The 23,164-nt window shown below is 46.6% G+C and overlaps 1 protein-coding gene across 1 annotated transcript in view; it reads right to left on the bottom strand.

The window, feature by feature from the left end:
• Positions 1–446: 446 nt before the first annotated feature.
• Positions 447–23,164, bottom strand: part of MAD1L1 (mitotic arrest deficient 1 like 1) — a 456,297-nt gene continuing 433,579 nt past the window's right edge. The window contains exon 18 of the mRNA XM_081889171.1: positions 447–1,191. Coding sequence (XP_081745297.1) covers positions 1,033–1,191 — 159 coding nt within the window. The 3' untranslated portion in view covers positions 447–1,032. The remainder of the gene's footprint in view (positions 1,192–23,164) is intronic.

Here is a 23,164-nt window from a genome sequence, read left to right as displayed (position 1 = left end):
CTTGACATCCTCATTCTCTTTCTACCAACATGCCGCTACAATCAGCCCCCATTTCCCCCTCTCCAGTACCACTTTTACCCCCTCAGTCAAATCTCCTCTCCACCCCATTCATCCAATTTCTCCTAGTTTGTGTATGTGTTCCTAGGATTGCTTCTAACAATAACTCTTGTACTGGTTTTAATTCTCCCAAGCTCAGCCTAGTATTGATGTGTTATTTGCTGATTGCGTTTAATGTTTTTAGTAAATGTGCCAATTTACTTTTGAGATAATAAGCCAATTTCCTTTTTTGACATAATAAAATTCTGCTTCTGATTCATCACTGTTACCTGTGTTCATTCTTGAGAAGCCAAGCTCTGGAGCGCATCCAGGTCTCATTGTCAAAACAGCCCTAGAATCGAGTGTCAGGTTGCAAGTGAGAACTGCAGGCTTCCATGTAAACTGCACAGTTGATATAAAAGTGACACTTTATTCATAGAACCCCTGTCTCGAAAGGGTACAGGAAGAGCAATTAACAGAAGGTGAGGAGGACTCATCCGGCACAAGGTAAAGGTCAAAATCTCAATCTTCTACTGCAGACTAAATCAGCACAAAGCATTCCCTCCCAGTCTTTGGATTTCAGATACTGTCAGAGAAGCCTTGGGGCCAAAGGGGGAGAAAGGACAGCCTCAGAGCAGGACGTGTGCTCAGGGGTCCGGATATTAAAGAAACCTGAAGGATCACAGGACACTTATTTGCATTTGTCCTTTACCAGCTAACAAGTTTGGCTGCAACCAGACAATCATTCTCTCTGGCTTGGGTGTCTTTACCAGCCAGCAGGGGCTCTCCATAACCCCTCTGAAACCTCATAAATGTATTCTTTTTTGGGGGGGGGGTTGTCCCCCATTCCCTAGCTATCATTGGCCACAAAGATTCAATATGTGTAAGAAGAGTGGGGTGGGGAGATCTCTTTGGACCCTTCTTTGAGAAACCATTAAAGGCAGAAACTGGAAAATTTCAACTTAGGTGAGAAGAAACAGAGCAGCCAATGCAGGATTAGGCCACGGTCTGGCGACTGAAGAGGTCAAGGGTGACAGCACTGAGGAAGGCTGGGATGCTGTCCTGCTGCAGAAGGTGGAGGTCGATCAGCTCTTGGACCGTCCGTGAAAACTCAGTTTCCAGTAGCTGCATCTTCGCATGGGGGGCTCTGGATGCCTGTAGGGGGGGAACAAGAGGAGGGTGGGTGGGAGAAGGGAAGCGAAGCTGTTAATTCATGACTGCCAGTGTTGTTCTCCCAGGACGCCAGCACATTCCAGCACCCTCGCTGCAGAGACTCCTACAGCATATCTTATTCTAATCAAGGTAGTGTTATCTACTGCTGGGCAGGTGTTCAACACACAATTTAATTGGGCCATTATTAAGATTCTGCATTTCCAAAATCTCTGAACAATGCTCCCTTGCGCAAGCCTCAGATGAATAATGAATTGCCGAGCAGTGGGAAGAATGTTGAGAACGTTTTGAAAACAAACTTGAAAGCGGCTGTCGAGTTAACGTGTGCAGAAAAAGGAGCGCCACTGAAGGTAATCTATCAAAAAAAAACCAGTCTCAATGGGATTGGAATATACAAACAGCTCTATCCCCTGTCTCCATGAAAGATTGATGGTCTTAGCCCTTCAGCCCCCTCCCCTCGTTCTTCCCGAAGATCTGATAATTCAACCTTCACTACTTCCATTAGATTTCTAAACAGCTCAGCGGCATATACACCCAAGTCGGTTTTGATGAGTTGTTGTTTTTTTTAATCAGGAAGGCATCTTGTTCAAAAGCAACCACAGAGCTGCTTCATGCATTTAAGCCTCACATCAGAAACAGTATGTGAAAAATGCAGCCTGATTTTGTGCTTTCTTGAGGCGGCAATACCCAAACAGCCATTAGCAAGGGTCCCCAGGCCCAGTTCAAAGGGACAACCTTTCCTTTGCTGCCAACCCAGGAAGCCACCACCATCCATTCTGCTAGAGCAGAGCAAGGCTGAAGGGGGGATTTTGAGGGCAGAGAGGCAGAGCTGCTGACGGACCCTTGCTTTTTACACAGAAGACTTGCCAAGGGTAGCCCAGCAGGCAAACCATTGTGGAGAGAGGTATTTGGAGGGTGAAATGCCTCAAGTGGAAAGTGGGCCAGAGAAGCTGGACCCCACAAGGAAAGGAGCACTGAGCAGTAAGGTCTCAGGCAAGAAATTCCAGCTCAAAACTCAGGGAAATTTGGTCCCTCTCAAAACTAAGGGTATTTCAGGAGCACAAGGTATTCCAAGGTTCACAGGGGATGTTTGAATCCTCTCCACCTTTAATACTATTCTAGCTCCAAACCTACAGGCAGTTTAAAAAACCTAGAATGTCCCAGAATGAGACTTGATGAGAGAGAGAGAGAGAGAGAGAGAGAGAGAGAGAGAGAGAGAGAGAGACTAGATGACTCTTGTGGTCCTTTCAAACTCTACAATTCTATCATTCCATGCCCAGATGGTGGCTACAGGTCCTTTATTAAAATCAAAGAAGAGTTGACCATTGCCTTGATAACCCTCCTCCAAAACCTTTGGAGAATGGCTTGTATCCATCTAAGTTCTACCCAGAGTATATCCACCGAAATTAATTGTCCCAAATTAGTCATATCCAGTGGGGTTTTTTCAGGGGGTACTCAAGGTATGCAGTACCAGCACCTCTTGTTTGTTTGTTTGTTTGTTAAAAAGTGTGGCAATTACTATATTAAATTCATGGTGAGTACCGACAGCTATTTTTCTAGGAAAAATGCACTGGGACTCATGTCCATTAATTTAAATGGGTCTAATCAGAGTAGAAAATAGTTTGATACAACTCAATTTTGTGTGCTCTGAAATTGCCCAATTGCCTTCCAATATATTGTCTGTTGATGGGGTGGTGGCAGGATTGGCCCTAACTCCCTGCCACCCCCAATGATAGTATTAGGTGCCAAATCTCACCTTCCTTCCTTCCTTGCTTGGGGAGCCTGTGCCCCCACCCCATGCATGATGGAATGCAGCAGCTCCCACCATCCCTGACCATTGGTCATGCTGGTTGGAGCGGATCAGCGCCAGAGTCCCACAATGATGTTGGGAGGGCCGCAGGTTGATGGAAATAGGCTCAAAAGTGCATAGGCAGTGCAGTGGGGGGGGGGGGACAAACACCAGGAAGAACCTCCATCAGGAAACATCAGAAAGAACAGTAAGAGCTGACTGACAGTGGGACAGACTCCCTTGGGTGGTGCTGGACTCTCTTTCCTTTGAGGTTTTTGACCAGCGGTTGACTGGCTATCTGCCATGGATGCTTTAGCTGAGATTCCTGCCTTGCAGGGGTTTGGAATCGATGACCCTCAGGGTGCCTTCCAACTCTACAATTCTACAACTCTATGATTCTATGAAAACCTCAATGGTGGCTGAATTGGCTTTTTATGGGCAGGGGACAAAGTTCCTTGAAGCTGCCAATGACAAGTGAAACCCAACTGAGTGATGTAAAACGGTAAATTGTGCAAATGTGTTATGCGCCTGATCATGCAAACAGCCTTTCCATTATTCAAGAAGCCATATGAACCCAACACATGAAAAATCTTGATAAGCATTTTTGACACACATGCACATGCCCCCCCACACTGCTGTCTACTGCCTGGCAAAACTATATTTTCAGTTTATCATTCTCTTAAAGTCAAATGATCCCCCCTCTAGCTTCAAGGGTCTCTCCTGGCCCTGCAGCCCAAGATCCTTTCTACTGGTTGTAAATCCAGAGCTGGCTTTCTGCCTGCGTGGCAGGGCAGTGTGTGTGTGTGTGTGAATTTGCAGCCCGTGATGGTGCCATGTCCTGGCATCCCCTTGGAGAGAAGAGGCTTTAGCTGCCTTTGCTTTTCTGCATGAGACAAGATTAGCTGTCTTCGGAGAGAAGGAAAACACCATCAATCTTCCTTTTAACACTGGATATTGGTAAATTATTCAGGGCTTTATATTTTTTAATATATATTCCTTTTGGAAGGCTTGTGCTACAGATACAGCAGAGCACCAGCTCTCAGTCGCTGAGTGAGCCAGTTGCTTAGGAAATAGTGCCTTTCGGCTTTCGTTCCACTCCATCTACCTGCCACTGAAGGAGAGGAAGGTTGCTGAGGGGCCAAAAGCTCAGTGGTGGGTAATGGTTGCCTGAGAGAAGGGAGCGGCCCATGACCCAACTGCCCTTTCTCTCTTAGCTGCATAATAAACTTTCCAGCCCATTCATTCTTTGTGTCCTCTCCTCTAATGACGGCTAGTTTCTCTGGCTGGTTTGGATGGTACCTGATCCTGGTCCTGCCCATACACAGAGAGAACAAAAGTGCACCTGTCTCCTCTGCACATCCTCCAATGTCACCAGACAGACATGGGGGAAGTAATGTCTGCACGTGGCCTATGCACATAAGCTCCAATACAAGCAGACACAGGTGACTTGGTTGAGATTACTCTTCAGTCACTACAGACCTGGAAGCCACCTATATTCAAAACACATATTTGGGGACCTACCAAACAATTCTGTCATGCTGGTGATGCTGTTGCAACCCACCTTAGATCAGGTCACAACTAGTGCTGGGCGATATCAGCTTTTCAACATTGCAATGTATCACTAGCAGAGGGGGGAACAAACTGCATTGGGCCCAGCCCCACAAGACAGTGGGCTGAAACCGCCTCAGCTCCTTTGGTAGGAGCGGCGGTGGTTTCATCCCAGCACCTCATGGGGTCAGGGCCGATGCATTTTGTTCCTTCAGGTGCCAGCAGCAGAGGGAGTCCTTCCTCTGCCAATGCCAGGCATGCTGAAGGAAGACGGAGCTGCATTGGTTCTGGTGCCTCACGGCTCATTCGTCTCTTGGTTTGAGGGCCAGAGCGCAATGGCGCCTTCACCTGGTGATATATCGTGGGTGAAACCACCACCGTTCCTGACTCAGGAGCGAACTGCCGCTGGGTGAAGGAGCCATTGCGCTCTGGCCACCAAACCGATCCCAGGTGATATATCAACACATCACCCATGTCTAGCCACAACCTTGTAGTGATCCACCAGTCTTAAGACCGATTAGTCAATTTTGCCAAAGAGATCTCACAGCCCTGTAAGGATGTCTAGGGATGGCAGTGGCAGAGGTGCTGTTGCTTGGTTTGTCCCTCTGAGTACAGGAATAGAGCCAGTATCTACAATCAATAGAATCAAGGAATGAAGTTTTTCCTGGACTGTACCATTTCAGTCTGCAGGTGAAAATTTGTATTTTCTTGTAATTCTCACCATAAGTTGTTTTTTGGGGGGAGAGAACATTGTGCACAGAAAACTAGGATGCCATAAAGAGGCACCCGGACTAGCCTTCTCCCTGCCACACCCATTTTCCATCTCATTTTGTTTCCTTGTTTGCACAAGAGATATTCGACGTGAGCCTCTGCCTTCCCACCTTAAGTGGTGCCCAGCCGGGAAAAGCTTTACCACTCAACTGAGGTGGAATCAAACAACCTAGAGAAAGGGTACCAACTCCAAGCATCCCTGACAATTGGCAATGCTGACAAAGGGGCTGATGGGACTTGTAGTCCGACTTCTGGAGGGCACCGGTGTGGCTACCACTGCCCAAGAGCCTAACTCATCCCACCTTTCCATCTCTGCTTCTTCACCCCCCTGTGGTGCGGCAGAGCTCTTCCGACAAGCCTGAATAGCTTTCCTAGCTGTCAACGCACAGCAAGTCTCGCCCTCCTCCCTGACCCAAGCCAAGTGGGAAGTCAAGCGCACATTCAGTGCAGACGGGTGTCAGATGCTGCATCACATTTTTTCCCTTTAAGCCCTCCGTGTTGAGAGGTTGCTGCATCCGACTGGCAGGGTCATGCCAACATCTCGAAAGACAACGCGGCGACATGCGAAACACAAAGGAGGATCAGTGTTGTCACTCGGCAATGAAACATACACGACTCCAGAGCATGTGAGTGTCGCACGACTTACGACTGGAATGACAAGTATGCCACGTTGGTGGAGATTTAGAAAATGTAACCTTCTGAACCTCATTTGAGAGAACAGAAAGGGGCGCTTCATTCTTAACCATTAACAGAGAGGAGAGTGCTGGGTGTGTGTGTGTGTCAAGGTGCATTTGAATATCATGCCTGGGATCCCCCACATCCTTCTCTTTATAGAATGCAGCTGCAGGGGGGGGGGCACTGAGCACAATTTTTTGAGGGTGGGGCAGGATTAACACTTTCCTCACACATACGCCACATTCCCATCCAAAATGGAAGCATTTCTCCCCAAAGCTGCTATTTATAGAAATCACAGGGGGAACTGGGGTGTGTATTTTTGTGAAGGGTTAACCCGCTCCCCTTTCCCGCCATGCCATGGTCCTGATTTGGATCACAGCACCCCTGGAGTTGCTTTTTTACAAATAGAGGTATGGAGATTGTGCAGTTTGCCTTAGGAAAGACACAATAAAAGGAATTTGCGCAATACATGATCCCCTGATGGAAGTTAACTTCCAAGGGTTATGATGAAGGACACTAGCTCGGATGGCATTAAACAGGGCCAGGCAGATTCAGTGGGGTTTGCCCAGGAGAATCACCTGGTGCATTGCATCACAAAGGCACTCTTTTCAAAGCAACCCCCTTGTTGCATTTTCTTAACCTTTTCCCTCACTTCACAACATCCTCCCGCTGCTGGCCATTTTCATTGCCCTGCCATGGTCTGTATTTTCTAATCTCCACTTTAGCAGGCTTAGATCTTGTCACAGACCAACAAACCAATGTTAAAACATCCTTCCCTTCTTTTATTTGGAAAAAAGCACACAAACCCACAGTTTTGACCTTTTAGCAGGAAAATCCTTTGGTTTCTGCCTCTTGCTTTAGATTCTAAGATTTTTCTAAATGTCAGGAGCTAACTGTCTATGCGCAGCTGTCTCTGAAAACGGCAAAGCTGCCTCACAGAGAGACCACCAGCTTCTTCTGGAATGTCGACACACAGAAAGGGCAGCCTAGGAAACAAAGCTGATGCATGAAACAAAATGCAAGGCACACAATCCTCTTTCAGGCTTCTCAGGTGTATGCACCATATCTAGTCTGGAAAGTCACAACCATTTCAAACCGAAAACTCTGGGTGCAGAAGGACCTTGAGATAACAAAGGAGAGGAGAGCCGATTCCAAATGTTTGGGTCAAATGGTGTGATCCGGGTCAGCACATGGTCAGATATAACACTGTCGGTATCAAAGGACACACGTTTGCTTAGATGGGGAACCTGTGGTTCTCCAGATGTTGTTGGATTCCAATGCCCATGGCTGGTGGTCAGGGATGACAAGAGCTGTAGTCCAACAACATCTGGAAGGACAAAGGGAGTGGCTTGGATCCTGATGGCGCTTACTAGGGTTGGAGGAGAATTTTGTGGGGTCCACATTATAAGTGTGCTGATCTAATGAGGGAAAAGCCAGCCTTACTGTCCTTAGAACAGCAGCCAGCATCTCTCCCACACAGACATCTTTGAAGAGCAGACAATGGGACTCTCAGTAGATCTATCTTCTTTCAGCCCCAGGTGGTAACTATTGTGTGTTGCCTTTGCAGAGTGGAACAAGTGAAGGCGGAGCTGAGAGACAGGCACCAGGCAGGGAGGGCTCCAGCTGCAAAGAATAGGTTGATAGAAACTAGACCCATGACATGGCAGGGTCTTGTCTGGAGAGATGAACTGGTTCTAAGGAGAGATGAACCAGTGAGGGGCAGTGGTCAAGAGTGTAAGCCTCGACAGGTATTTCAGATAATGAAAAGAAGCCTTGCTTTGTGTTGAATACTGTGAAGCTCTCTCTCTCTCTTCCTGCATTGCAGGGGATCAGAGTAGATGACCCCCAGAGTCCCGTCCAACTCTATGATCCTATAACTTCTAGAAGTGGGAACATAAAGCTACCAAAATGTGAATTTGTCTTTCTAAAGGATTTTCCTAGTTATTGTCCCAAAACATAAGGATAATGGAAGGGCAGGAGAGGAAGCGATGGGAGAGACACAGGCACGTTAGTTCTGCAATGCAATCAGAGGAGACTTCTGAGAAGCGGAATAATTGCTCAAAACTTTGCTCTCCTGGGTGGTGATATCATTATCAAAATCCCCAAATTGAATCATGCCTCACTGATCAGCCTCTCCTAAGCATTAGGCCCTGCTCAAATATCATGTCCCTAGGTAGCTAGTAAATCACTATAATTAGGAGGTGTTCATTTAAAGTGATAGAAATATTAAAAACACCAAACAAGACAAATTGGTCCACGTGATGGGGTTCAGGCTGACAATACTTATGAGGTTGTCAGTAGCAGTATTTTTCTTGATTTTTCTTCTTAGCAGCTGGTAGATTTTGAAGCCTCTGTGACATTACTTTGCACAGTCCTCTCTCCACCCCCCACAGGACAGCTTAACAATGTGGCTCTAATAGGGCAGAGGTGGGATGGTCCTGGATGCTTTAGTTGAGATTTCTGCATGGCAGGGGGTTGGACTAGATGACACACAGGGTCCCTTCCAACACTACAATTGTATGATTCTGTGAACTGCAGTGTCCAGGTGACATGCAAGGGATTCTATCCATCCATCCATCCATCCATCTGAGAAAAGAAGCTTTTCCCTGCAGTAATGCTTGTGTCTCTAGCTTCCTCCTGACTATAATATTCTCTTTGTAAGCTAAAAGTGGTCGGCCAGTTCTTTATAATAATTGCTTCTTGCCAAGACTTTTGACCCCATGTCGCTGGCTTGATATATAAAGTGAATTTACGAAAGAAAGAGGGGGTAGGGAGTGGACAGCGATTAAAATGACCTCCAGGGAACGCAATGAAAAAGCTGCTCTTTCAGGGTGGGCAAGAAAGGAGAAGCTGGCTGACAGGGCTAGAAAGGAAATTGAATACCTGTGTGAGAGAGGCAAAGAGCAATCTGAAGTACAAAGCAAGATTTCTATCAACTGCACACTCTCTTTATACTTCTTATTCAGCGTCTGAGAACCACCTGACCACCATATCTCCTTCTTTTTTTAGGATGGGAGACCCCTGCTTACTGCCTTAAAACCAGGGGAGTAATGAACCAGCTTTCACATACCAAAAATAAGAGAATGACACCCAACTGTGGCACACCCACACATAGAAAGCAACTGAGCTCACACCTGCACCTGTAGCTCCATTGCTCCCAAATCAAGAACAGGATGGATGCTGGGCAGGAGTTATTTCTGCTACAGGTAAGCACATGGCAGGGATTGTGCAGCGCTCCTTGGTCATGAGACAGTAATGACTCCGGGTTCAGAATTCTAATCTTCTGGGGATGAGGGTGGGGCCTAGAGCAGGGGTCAGCAAACTTACCATGCCTCGGGCAGGTGTCTCCAGCACCGATCGCGTGGGCGGGGGAGCGGGTACCCATACGCGTGCACACACACTATTTCTGGCGCACTTCCGGGTTGCAGGAGCACCGGAAATAGCTTCTGTGCATGTGCATGGGCCTCCTCTGACCCAGATGTGCACCGGAAATAATGCTTGCGCATGTGTACAAGCTATTTCTAGTGCTCCTCCGACCTGGAAGTGGGCAGCCGCGCAGCGCCGATAAGAGCGGGTGACGGCAGCGGGTGGCAGGGGTCGCCACGGGCCGGATAAACGAGTCCCTTGGGCCTTATCCAGCCCGCTGGCCTTAGTTTGGGGACCCCTGGCCTAGAGCAAGAAAGGGGAAGTGCCCTCAGTAGCAGCCCCACATGTTTCTACAAAAGCAGAAACACTGGCCCAAGAAGAAAGGCATTTCACTAGAATCACTTTGGAAAGGGATGGAACCTCGGGGGGGGGGGGAAGAAGAGGGGTAGGGTTGGAAATGACCAAGAAAGCAGCGCCAGATTGAGGAGACAAGGGGGGGGGGGGAAATATGATTAAGGGATTTGGACTGGTGCTGGTTTGGCCCTCAAAAATATGTACTTTTGAGACTCAAAAACAAAGAAGAAGAATATTTGGCTCAGACTTAGTTAAAAATAAACACTAAGGCGAAATCCTGATCCCAGAAACAGGAGCAGGTTCTGACCTTTCAACTTTCTCCTGCCTACTTATAGGCGCAAGGCCATTTTGACAGAAGCACCCCATTGCTGAAGGAAAGCGTTTCATTGCTGACGACTTTGAGCATGCCTGTGTTGCATCTCCTGACCATCTGTGAGCCTGCCATATTGATCTGAGCTCACACTAGAAAAGAGAAACTACCACTAGCAGCAACAGCAGCAGCAGCATCTCCCTCTCCCATCCAAGCCCTATAAAGGGGGCTGCCAGGCCATCTGTCTGCAACATCAGTAACACCAAAGAAGCCATTTGTAGGGCAGCAGAAGCACACAGTTAAAATCTCAATTTTTTTGCTTTGATAAGCTTTGCCAACTTGCAATGATCCCACGAGCTTTTTCAGGGTATTTGATCTCACTAAGATCTCTTCTCCAACACAAAGAAGAAGACACTGCATGATCCTTGCACATCTTCTGGTCCATCTTGTAATAAGATCCTACTTTTGTTTCAAAACGAAGGAGAACTGAGAGGCCATAGATAGATAGATAGATAGATAGATAGATGATAGATAGATAGATAGATAGATAGATAGATAGATAGATAGATAGATAGATAGATATGGTCACAGCAGCCACTGCAGAAAGGAAATCAGTTTCTCAGGAGATGCTCCCAAGGTAGGCATCAATCTCCAAGCAAACATTAATGACCCACATTGCAGGATCAGACCAAGAGTCCATCTAGGTACCTAGGGAACTCCCCTGCTTCCTAGTACTTTTAATACACATGCAGAGGATTGAGTGTGAGGCCTTTGGCGTGTGAAACATGCACCCCACTGCTGTGCTCTGGTCCTCCCTGCCCCAAGGATCTACTTCTGTACATCAATAGGCTGCAGATGCTCATAGGCAGAGCATGATGTGCCTGCTGTTCACCCTGAGCATCCTGTGATCAGAGACAAATGGCCTCTGATTACAGAAGCTCTATTTTGGCTTGTCAAGGCCAATGTTCATTGATGATAACATAAAACCACATTGAGAACATTTTATTTCTTATATATGGCTCCTTCATCAGGCCCCAGGGGCAGGACATAAAAAACAATGATATTTTTTTTTTAAACGAGCAGATAGCACATTGTAGGTTGCTGTGCCTGGTTTGAGAAAAGAGGCCACACGGCCCTACTTCTCTGGGATATTTTTGAATAGTTTTCTTAGTTTGTGATGCTATTTTAGGGGTGTTGCTATATTTCCTGCGTCTCTCTCCCTTGTGCCCCACTGGCTTGCCTCCTCGACCTCCTTCCAGGTAGTTAAAGAATAAAATAATAAAGTGAGGGTGACAACCTGCAGCTTCCAGCTGGAGGGCCTTCTAGGTGATTCATGATGCAGGTGGGTTGCTGAAGACCTCAGGATTCATCAGCTGCCAAATAGAAATCATTTCCCTTGTTTCTTGTGACAGGCTCCTCTCTTTGAAAGAGACTGTGGGGGTGAATATTGGGGGTGGGGTGGGGATAAAGTGGTGCTTTACTCATGATGGGTGAGTTGCTCTACAATCATGCTGAAGAAGAGCAGGTATGATTAATCCATTTGGCAGCTGTTTTGCACAGTGTAACTATCCTTGCAAAGGTGGAATGGAGTGGGCGGGTGCCACCAGGCTCCGGGGACTGATGCTGGCGTAGAGAGTCCACTGACGCTTAAGCACGTGGATTCGACAGGCAATAATTGCATGAAAAGTTTGTCTCAACAGAAGAAGAACGGGCACTTTGGCTACCCATCTCCAAGACACAAGGAATTGTTTTGTAAAAGCAACATACGGGGTTGATAGCAAATCTCATTGGTACTTCACACTAGGTTTAGTCATCTTTGCTCTTCTACGTTCTTATTTCGTCTCAGCCTAGTGCCCTTAGGCAGAACCTCAGTATAAATTAAGAAACAAGAACAGCAGCATGTGCTTCATCACTTGCATGCAAAGTCAGAGACACCAAGAAGAGGATTTAGGTCTACAAGGGAGGGAAGGAGAGGGAGAGGGAGAGAGAGAGGGAGAGGAAGAATTATTGTTCTTCAGATGAGGAAAAGAAAAAAAAGGGAAACTCAACATGATATTAGCTGCTGCTTCTCTAAAGCAGTGGGGAGTGTGGCCTTGATCGAAGGTCTCCACCAGCCAGGATCTAGCACGTCGCGTCTTGGGTCACCAACACCGTGGTTCCTCAGAAGCTCAGGCTAGTTAGACTTTAGGGGCTTGTGTCCTGGAAAAAGAGGACACATGGCAACCCTTTTCCCTTTGGGGCTGCAGCGCTAGCTTCAAAGAAGTCAGCTGATCTCCCAGCTTGAATACTGTCAGCTGATTCTCCAAGCCAATCAAGGCACACCAGGCTCTAAAAGCCAAGCCAGCTCATATGTCCAAGGAACATATCTTATGCATGAGCTGCCTACTCTCCTGCTTTCTGCTCTTGACCTTTGTCTGCTTGGCCTGGTGCCTGACCTCTGACCTGTCTGTGACCAGATCCACTGCCCCTCTGCACCTTCCCTATCTGTGCCCAAGGGACACCCCAGCTGCATCCTGCCAAGAGCTGACACTGTCGGAGCTGAGCTGTATAGGCAGCTACTGAGTGGGAGTCCAGAGCCAGGAACTGAACTGAGTCTGAGCCAAGGGAACTGGAGAAGATCTGCAGGAGGGTAAGTCTAGAGGGAAAGTGAGAACTAAACTAGATGCAGTAAGCAACAGAGAGCTGGTAACCCCTCATGTCTCCTCTGCTCTCCCAACGCCACATGAGAATACTGCACAATGTGACATACTGCCCTTGCCATCACAGAGAACTTGTATCACAAGGAAGAGAGGGTAAGGATCAGCTCCTTTACCCATGTTATATCTAACCTGGCCCTCAATCAGGAGCCAGGGGGCTGTGCCAAGATGTCCATCTGCATTGGGATGGAAGAGAAAAAGTGGTCAGAAAGGCCTGCCAATATGCAGAGCAACTTCCAGGCAGAGCAGGAAGAAGCAGCTCGACAAGTGAAGGTACCTTGAGCATGACTGGGGAAGTAAGCCCAGAGGAAGGCTGGTTGTTGTCCAGTCAAAGACGCAGGCTTGACCAGGAAGGTGCAATAGAAAGGGCAAGTCAGGAGGAACCCATGTAATTGTTTGGGAGAAGGGCCATAGTTCAGTGGCAGAACACCTGCTTTGCATATAGAAGGGCCCTGGTTCATTCTATGAAGTCTGAAACCTTGGAGAGCTGCTGCCAGTCTGTGTAGATAAATACTGAGCTAAACTGACATATTGTCTGACTCCAGCCTTCCTAAGTCTGGATCATTGTGGTGCTGTGTTGGCCCCTTGGAGGACAAGACTGTCTCTTCTTCCCCCTCCCTGGAGTCTTGGGCTTGCTCTCCAATGCATAGACCACTTTGAATCCAGGCTGATCCAGACAGCATCTTACCCATCACAAAATGCCCATTCACATTGTTGATTTGTAGTGCTTTGCAAATCACATTTAACCTCCTGCTGCCCTCGCCAAGCACCTACTTTGACATCAGAATGGTTTCGGCTAACCTAACAGGTAAGGTGACACCTTTCGTCAAGCCAGCTTAAATGTTATCGCCTTAATTAATTTCAGCCTTATTTTATGAGTTTGGCGTGGCACTGAGCAGCTATAACCAGCCTCAGTGTCTTCCACAAGGTACCGAGTCGACTCGGGAAATGATTCAACAAGATCAGCAAGCCGTGCATGACAGAAAACAGAAAAGTGGGATGCTGGGAAGATCAATTAATTTGACAGCCCTCAATGATATTTTTCTCTCCCAAGCCAGGCCTGAAATTCATTATTGTGCTAATACTTGGAGGCTGGGAGTCAGACACAGCAGCACTTAAATCCCTTCCTGCTCCAGTGACTGCTGCCTTCTCCAGGATGGCTCTCCCGGCAGCTTTACAAAGAAACCCACAGCCAATTTCAGTACTGGAAAGTAGCAAAGTTAACAGACAAGCAAAGGAAGCCCCTAGACGGAAGGTTGAGTGACAGACGCATATAAGTTGTCTTCAGATAACAGAACTCACCATTCCAGAAAAGGTTTCCTTTTATCTCACTCCTTGGTGTCCTAACGGAATGGCTTCAACTGCTTAACTAAGGGAACCTGTCCTGAATTTTTTATTTTGGCCTGGGATTTCTACCTTTTGGGCTCTCCTTCAGGAACTAGAAGTGAAACATTTTCCCCAAATCCAGGCTCTTTACTGGGGGCTTGAGTGAGAATCTGTAGCCAGCAGAAGGGTGCAGTTATTGATCTGGCAAAAGGCAAAGGCGAAGCTCTTGATACCTATCCGGACATCTAGAACAGATGTTTTTAAATGTTGTAAGCTGCCTTGAATCCAAACTTGGGGGAAAGTTGGGCTATAAATATATTAAGTAATAAATATGACTAATAATATACCAGGTCTGGCCAATTCAAAGGCTTCATACTGGTTGTACATTGCAGGAGTTGAGATTGCCCACTGCTGCTAAGGCTCTTGTAATGGTTCTAGGGGTTGCTCGTGCGTAAGCAGGTGTCTATCTCCCCGGCTGGGTGCAAACACCTGGCTGGGTTGCCAAAATGAACCTTTTCTGTCCGGACAGCCACTCGCCCGTGGCTGCCTCAATCGCTGGCAGAATCCGTCAGTGGGCGTTTCTTAAACTTCTTCCAACAAAGAAGTGTGCATACACACGAAAGCTCATACCAAGAACTAACTTAGTTGGTCTTTAAGGTGCTACTGGAAGGAATTTTTTTTGTTCTTCCAACAAAGAAGCTCTTTGACGCCTAGTCTCCTCCTACTCTCTCTGCGCGAAAGCCTTCTGCGCAAGGAGGGCGTGGGCAGCGGAGGACCCCTACTCTCCCCGCTGGTCCCAGGCAAGGAGTCATGGGACCACCTCGCCGCTTCCCCCATCTGCCCCCCTTCTCCACTGGTGCTATGCTGATTCCCTTCCCTAGAAGATCCCTTCTCCCGATCCCTGGACGCTCTCTGGAATCCCTCTGGCTCTTGCTCTCTCCCTCCGGCACTGATGGCAGTTCCCTGACATCTCTGAACAGCCACAGTCTTAGTTCAGAGGAAAAAATCTTAGCCCAAGTTTCCCCACGCTGATGCCCTCCTGACTTTTGGGATTCCAACTCCCATTACCACCGACCATGCTGGCTGGGAATTATAGCCCAAAATATCTGCTTGGGAAAGGCTGCTCTAGCCTGAACACACAAGGTCCCAGTTCATGCTTTCTTCGGTTTGATAGACCCTTAAGCCCAACCAGCTTTTAACCTAGAAAACCACACACTCCATACTTATAGATAGCCCTTCTATTTGGGATTTGTTGCCTTCAGTTGGGATGGTGGTGGAGGCACCGTGAGATGGATCCTACAAAAACAGGTAAATCCACACAAATGCCAACATTTGCATTCACACCACTGTTGGAGCTATCTAGCGCTATGTTTGGTTGAAAGCCTACTGCAGCTTTCGGAGATGTGAATAATTCTCACTTCGTGCTAGAGCTCCTCTCCTGACGGGGCTGCCACCCCCCCAGCTCAGCTCCTTTTTGCTAGAGGTGCATTGGGGAAAAGATTTATGCAGACACCATCTCTGCAATTATGGACAGCAGAAAAGGCGCCCAGATATCATACAAAGTGATGCATTTTTGCCAGCAGGCCTGTATGCATCACAGATCCAGTAACAGCTGTCACACTCCGGTCTCGTCTGAGCTCCAATACTGCCTTGGCTTTATTAAATGCTCTTTCGGATAGATGCTCTCCTCTCCCTTCCCTGCCACTTTCCCCATGTGACTGTATTCTCTTCACCAGATTTCTCAGGGCGACAGGAAACGTCCCAACTTCAAAGGGGAGATGGTGTGATTGGTGACTGTTTCCATCACATGGTGTTACATTTTTAATGCTTATTTCTTTCGGCAACACGTAGCTAATTAGCAATGACCTAGAGGCAGCCAAACCGCTCAAAAGGCAATCTCTGCAGCCCTTGGGCATTCTTTAAAATCTGGCTTCTCTCACTGCATCACATCTTTCAGTAATCATCCCTGATGCCCAAATAAGACAATCTGTTACCTCTTGAAGAGGGCTAAGAAAGTGACAAGGTGATCTGGGGAGAGCCTGAGCAGTTATTTATTTCGAAGGGAGTGGGAACAGGCCTCTTCAATAATCTCTGCTGACCAACAGCCCACTCCTCCTTGATCTTCTGCTTTCCAGTCTTAGCTTCATTCTTGCCAATATATTTTATTGTTCTAAAATTAACTACAGAACAGACCTCCTTTTGGCATCAAATGGGTTTTAGCCAGGAGGAGGAAAAATCAAATGTTTCCAAATATGTTTCATCTAGAGACATAAGCGCCTTAAACAGCTTTCTGCGATGGATGCTTTTGTGCTTCCGTCAGATGAAAGATTCTGAGTAACAACAGAAGTTCTTTACAGCACGGGTTACGGCTGATCTTGATTGTATGTTGTCTTCCAGACCGGGTGCTGATATGCATTTCAACCACAACAGCACCTCCATAGAATCAAGGTCAGACAGAATGATGCTGGAAAAGCACAATCCAGGGAATTAATCTAGATGGCAATAGATTCCACTGAAGCCACCAGATCTATAACAAATGATCATGGTTTCTTCTAGACAACTAGAAGAAACATGGTTTCTTCTAGACAACTATCACTAGACCTGAAATCCTTTCAGCAATGATTTTCTACGATTGGGAATATCTGCTAAAGATTATTTTCCATCATTCATATATCATCTTTGATATGCAAAGAACATTTGTGCCCAGGATCCAAAGAGCTCTGTGAGGACTTTTGCAAGCTGAGTGTGATTTCCTGCCCTGCTCTCAACAGCAGCCTCATGAAATATCACAAACTGATAATCCCCTTCAATTCTAACAGAACTTTGCCTGCAGGAGTGTTGTACAGGAATTATATCCCAAGCCCCTAAAGGTGTGTGGAACTCTCTGTGATGGACAAAACTGCTGCACAACGTGGGTTGAGCTCTTTACCTATTGTTGCAATTTATCTGGTAAGTATTTAGGTTAGAGGCTGTTCCTTCATTCCAGTATGGTGGACTATGGTGGCCTTTTGGATTCAAGTTAAGAAAAAACTTATAAATAAAACAGGCTGTTTAAAGTTTGGGATGGGGGAAAGACATAAATCCAACCCTTTTCCATCAGAACCACACAAAAAATGTTTATACTAAGAGGCCCTGAGACATTTTATGTCTCTCTAGCAGCCCCAGGATGATATCACTGTTTGGTATTTATGGTTCAGAATCGATTCCAAGGGAATGCACTTTTATTGTGTTTCTGTAGAAAATCCAGCTGCGTAAAATACAGGCATTAGCACACTGAAAAGAGAGCAATGTGCTTTTGCACATTGCACAAGGCAAAACTGGGTAGATCTTGACAAATTGCACAGAACAAAACATGGATCATATGCCTTGCCGCCTAGGGGCCATTTTGCACATTACAGGCAAACTCCAGCAGCCTTAGACTGCCAGCCAGTTCACTGGCCGATCTCTGTCTGCTGTGACCAGGCTCAAGCAAAGGTTTCTTCCAGCACTGCAGCTGGAGATCCTTTACAGGAGATGCCAAGGACTGAACCTGCAAAGCATGAACAGTACTCCACCACCAACTCTGGCCTGTGCTAAGTTTGTACAGAGCTGCGTACTGAGATCAGAGCTGCAGCCAATCATGGCTCCCCTGTTTAATACATGTGTTTGCAATACACGTTATACATGCAACACTTTAAGGTGCAGACTTAAAACATGGGATTACACCTGGAAAATGTAATGCATAAAGGGGCCCTTAGAACAGCCCTTAACAATCTGACCATTTCATCTTTTTGCCACATTTTGTGATCACAATGTACCCTCCTTTTTGATTAACTATAAATACTGCCAAATGGTGGAGATAAAATTCAGTTTACTGCATCCTCCCGCCCGCCAATTCCTTCATCATTGCCCAGATAAGCTTCTGGCTATCGGGAGTCACGTGACTCTCACACATGCCTTGTGATTATTTTCCAGTTCAATTAGCAAGCACCAGAGTGGAGCAGTAATTTTATACTACAAGTATGAGCTCCAGGAAAATATTTTTCATTATGCTATCGCCGCCACCACCCCAAATATGGAAAAGAAAAGCTAATAAAATTACTGCCGTGTATTCTCCGGTGTTCCGGCTAGTGATTTTACTGCAAGAAGCAACAAGTCTTTTAATGCCCCCTTACCAAGTTCCAGGTTTCTTAAACAAACAAAAACAAATTCTGAATGCTCCTTCTAGATACAACAGTTTATAACTGTGATGTTTGCAGCAAACAGGTCATACAGCCTTCTCCAACCTGGTGCCCTCCAAATGTTTTGGACCAAAATCCCAGCAGCCCCAACCAGCATGGCTGTTGCAGACTGGTACTGATGTGGAGTTGTAGCCCAAAACATCTTGAAAGGCCAAAGCTGTCTTAACGGTTCGAAGTCCAGAAGCCGACAGGAGTCCAGTTTTACCTTTTTCGTCCACTTTTCCTGATTTCCTCCCTAGGCGCACAAGAGAAACTCCTACATCATTTCATGTCTCAGAGGTCACCATGGTCCTAGCATGACTGGTGCAGTGTCCCAAGACAGGCACCTCTTTTTGGGAACCCATAGCAAAATGTTCCAAGCGATCGTCAGTCTAGAAATGCGGTCTGTTTCTGCTAATCCATGTTCACGTTTAACCCAGTCAAATCTGGCAGCCGAAAGCAGCTGCTCTCAACCTGTTCCCAGATCTTGCCACCTCTCCAGATCGCTTCCCAAGCTCCCTAAACAAAGATGTTAAGAGGCAATAAATGAAGACAGAAAATGCATTACAAGAAGAGGAAAGTTGTTCTAAACTCAACCGTTTCATGTGCTTGTTTTTAAGGTTATTGCTCAGACCTCAGAGGTAACAAAAAAACACTTTAGCTGCTGTCGCTTCCTCTTTGCAAGCTCCGTGGAGATCAGGAACTTCTTTCCCCTGCCTTCTCCTGTACCATTCACACATCCAAAAAGCAGAAGGTGAGTAATTGTGATAACAGCAGCTTGCGGTTTGACATATAATGCGGGGAAAGCAATACCTTGCTTCAACGTTACCTACTGGACACTAGCAAGAGACAAATTTGTCAATTTCAGTTTCTCTCAGTTGCTTTTTCAATTCCACCCCATTCAGCCAACCCCATTTATGAATCAATTTGCATTTAAAAAAACCCAGTCTGCACATTGTTGTTTGTATTTCTCCTAATACATTTGTATGCAATTTTCCATAGCTGCCTCCTTCACTCCATAGACATTGGACAATGTTTTCAAACCTGCTGCCTGCTTGGGAAGCTTATCCGCAACAACAACAACAACAAAAAATATGCAGCTTTCTCAATGTGAGCAAAAAGGCAGATATTTGTGGCATCCCTACAAAGAACTAAATTGAACTTGACTCCAGAAAATGGCTACTAGTCAAGATACAGGTACAGCTTTACGCACCATATGTGGCCTGTTACATTGCAACGTAATGGATAGCCAGCCATAGCAGCATCTCACTATCAGTGTAAAGGCAAAGGACCCCTGACAGTTAAGTCCAGTGGTGGACGACTCTGGGGTTGTGGCGCTCATCTCGCTTTACTGGCCAAGGGAGCCGGCGTTTGTCCGCAGACAGTTTTTCCGGGTCATGTGTCCAGCATGACTAAGCCACTTCTGGCGAAACCAGAGCAGCGCACGGAAACGTCGTTTACCTTCCCGCCGGAGCGGTACCTGTTTATCTACTTGCACTTTGACGTGCTTTTGAACTGCTAGGTTGGCAGGAGCTGGGTTAAAAGGCAGGTAAGGTGCCATTCAAGTAAGTGAGTGACTAATTCCATCCTTCAGAGAGATGTGGAAGGAAGCTTCTTTGTGGCTTCTCTCCCCCCCTCCTCTTTCTCCTTCTCTCTCTCTCTTTCTCTCCCCCCCCCCCCCCGGTATTAGCTCAATATGCTCTTGCTAGTATTAACAAGAGACAGCAAATATGGCTTCTTCTCAAGTAGGATAGGATAGCAGGAAAATCCCAAGCAAAACACAATTTGTGCTCCACTCCAAAACTTTGAGAATTGTGTTATGTGCTGAGGGTCTAACCTGCCTGTCAGACTTGCTCCCTAATCTTGCAGCCAAAATCATCCAGGCTCAGGACCCAGACAGATCCCTTTCAAAATTGGCAACCACCCACTTTAAAGTTCCCCACCACGACACCTTTCCAACCTGAAGCTCATTAGATGCTGCCTGTCTCTGAATAGGGTTTTAACCAGCTTTAGTTGTGGAAGCCGGGAGAATTCACATCCCAGCCTCTGCCTTGTTATCTTTGATACTGGCGCTGCCTTTGGATGGGAGGACAAGGCAAAAACATAAATAACAATTGCCTGTCAGTCAAAAATCACTTAGGCTTAGTATTTCGTCACAATGCCCCAAACAGCTTTTAGACAGGAAAACAGACTTGTTTATCACACTGAACGGAGAGCCCAGTTCCAACAGGAAAACTCCCAGCTGATCAAGTTTTTTTTTGGAAACTTCTCAGTGTTTTGGATGACAGAATGAGTGTAAATCAGAGCGGCTTGGTGCAGACGCAGGGTTGGCATGGCCAGGCGTTTGCCAAGGGCCCCACCCCAGTAGAGCAGGCACTGAGAAAAGCCCTCTCAGCCCTGCTTCCTCTTCTTCACTGCAGCAACTTCTTCACCTGCTTCTTACCCTGGTCCAGATAATGGTGGTGGACGGAAGGAAGAGCAGGAGACGCCACCGCTTTCTTTCTCACACTGAGCGCCAGTGTGGTGTAGTGGTTAAGAGCAGTGGACTCGTAATCTGGGGAACCAGGTTTGCTTCCCTTCTCCTCCACATGCAGCTGCTGGGTGACCTTGGGCCAGTCACACTTCTCTGAAGTCTCTCAGCCCCACTCACCTCACAGAGTGTTTGTAGTGGGCGAGGAAGGGAAAAGAGATTGTTAGCTGCTTTGAGATTCCTTCGGGTAGTGATAAAGCGGGATACCAAATCCAAACTCCTCCTCCTCCTCACTGGCTGGCAAGTGGCAGCAATGAAAAGGCAACAGTAGCAAAAGCTTGTCATGGCCAGCATTGCGCAGATGTGATGCTGCCTGATCCCCTAAACTGGGTAAGGACACGGGGTGTGCTGACTCAAAAAATCCACATGGCAGGCATCCCTCCTCCCTTTCAGTTTGCAAATTGATAAGAGTTCGCGTTACACCTGTGCTGGTGTTCTCACTAGCTGTAGTCAGCACCAAATCATGTTGTACAATCGTGGTTAGAAATAATTTTTCCTGTGCCCACAGGACACAAACCATAGCTAGTTCTGAAACTGAACAAGGGGGACGGATGCTTGTCCAAGCTGGGAAGAAAAGGGACGAGTGCCTGTCAAGGGCACTTCAGGGACAAAGGAATGCACAGGGCAGATTGCTAACTCTATATTGGCAAAGATAACACTTACAGTCACTTCTACACCTCTGGAGACCTACGCACACCAATCTAGCATCGACAAAGCTATTTCCAGGTCTGCGCTCTAAGGAGCAGTTGCAGAAACAGGGGACCACTTCCCTTCCACCAGTTTATGTACCTTTTCCCTGACAGACGGTGCACACAGAGCCAGAGACTACAGCTTTGTGGAAGCTTCCTCTGCTCATTCCTTTTGAACCCCCTTCTGGTTCAGGGAGACAGTGGTGCAAGGGCAGGTGGAGAAGCACCTGGCTCTTCATTTGCCTGACCTGCTTCTTCCTCTTCTTCTCCTGACCAGTCCTGTGCGCCACTCTCCAGCTCTGAAGCTTCTTCTGCCTCTGACTCTTCCCTCCTGGCCAGTACAGTTCCTCACAAATTGCTGACCTTCTCTCCCAAGTCAGACTCCAGCACCCTACCCTGAAAGTGCACCAGTCCCATGGCACTCTGGACCTGCTAACCATGGTTAGGCAGTTTTATATCTGGACCAAGACTGTACATACTTTATGGAGAGTACGTTATGCATACATAACAGAAGAACCCCATTTTCAGGCCACAAACAACAGAAAGGAGCTTTTGCCATGACACCCTCTTTGGGAACTTCCAATGAAATCTGGCTGACTTCTGTTGAAAACAGGATGTTAGGCCACATGGACCTTGGGTTTCACCCAGCAGGGAATCCTCCAAATCTACAATTCTAAGATATGTTTATAGAGAAAAATAAGAAGAGGTGGTATATATTTAAACCAGCTTTCCTCTACTTGGTGCCCTGCAGGTACTTTGGACTTCATTCCTAACAGCTCCGAGCAGCGCAGCTATCAGGGATGATAGGAGTTGCAGTTCAAAACATCAGCAGGGCAACAAGTTGGGGAGGTTGATTTAAAAGTATCATCACAAACAACTCAGTAAAACGAAAGGTTATCGTGCTCCAGCGAAGAATGTAATGAGTCTAACAAGAGTATTAGCTCTCCCTTTAGAACTGTAGTCTTGAAAAAGAAGTGTTAAGAAAAAAAGTTGTGCTCTACACGGCATCTAGAAACCCAAATTAATTTAAGCAGTGGATGGAGAGGTGAATAAAGCAGATAGCCATGCTATGTTGGAAGAAAAAAAGCAAAAAACCAAACAAGTGGAGGTTTCCAAACAGTATAGGAAGATCAGGGGATTCATTGAGTCCAACTGAAATCATGGTGCCCAATATTTAAATGGACCAGGCTTCTTTTTCAAAGAAACTTTATTGATTTGTTTTAAACACTTTGAGCTCCTATATTATAGGATTTATACATCCAAGTGTTGCATTAATGGTGTTCCCACCTTTTGATGTTTATTACCACAACATTCTCCAATTCTAATGTTTGGCTATCTGGTTATATTCCCTACAAACTTTTTTCCCGAGGGCATGGGGATTGTATTCTATGAACAACAAATTAGGCATTACATGTTGTGAACTCGTATATTCCTACCCACTGCCAGTGTTAACAAACAGTTTTGTCTCTTACAGCAGGCTTTTAGAGGGCACATGGAAAATTGCCCCTGAGGGGCTTGATCCTTGCACCAAGACCTGACTTTCCATAGCACCTAACCGAGCAGTTTCACTACTCACAATCAAGTCTCTTTTGTTTCATATCCTTTAAAAGCTACATAAGTCCCCCCCCCCCTTTACACTTGCAAACGCATTATAGCAAATATCAATATTTACTCATTGGCCGCTTCAAAGTAACACTGATATTAT

The sequence above is a fragment of the Podarcis melisellensis genome (assembly GCF_964234715.1).
Source record: "Podarcis melisellensis genome assembly, chromosome: 14".
NCBI classification, from domain to species: domain Eukaryota; kingdom Metazoa; phylum Chordata; class Lepidosauria; order Squamata; family Lacertidae; genus Podarcis; species Podarcis melisellensis.
Note: the sequence above shows the minus strand (reverse complement) of the source record. Positions and strands in the feature narration are given on the sequence as shown.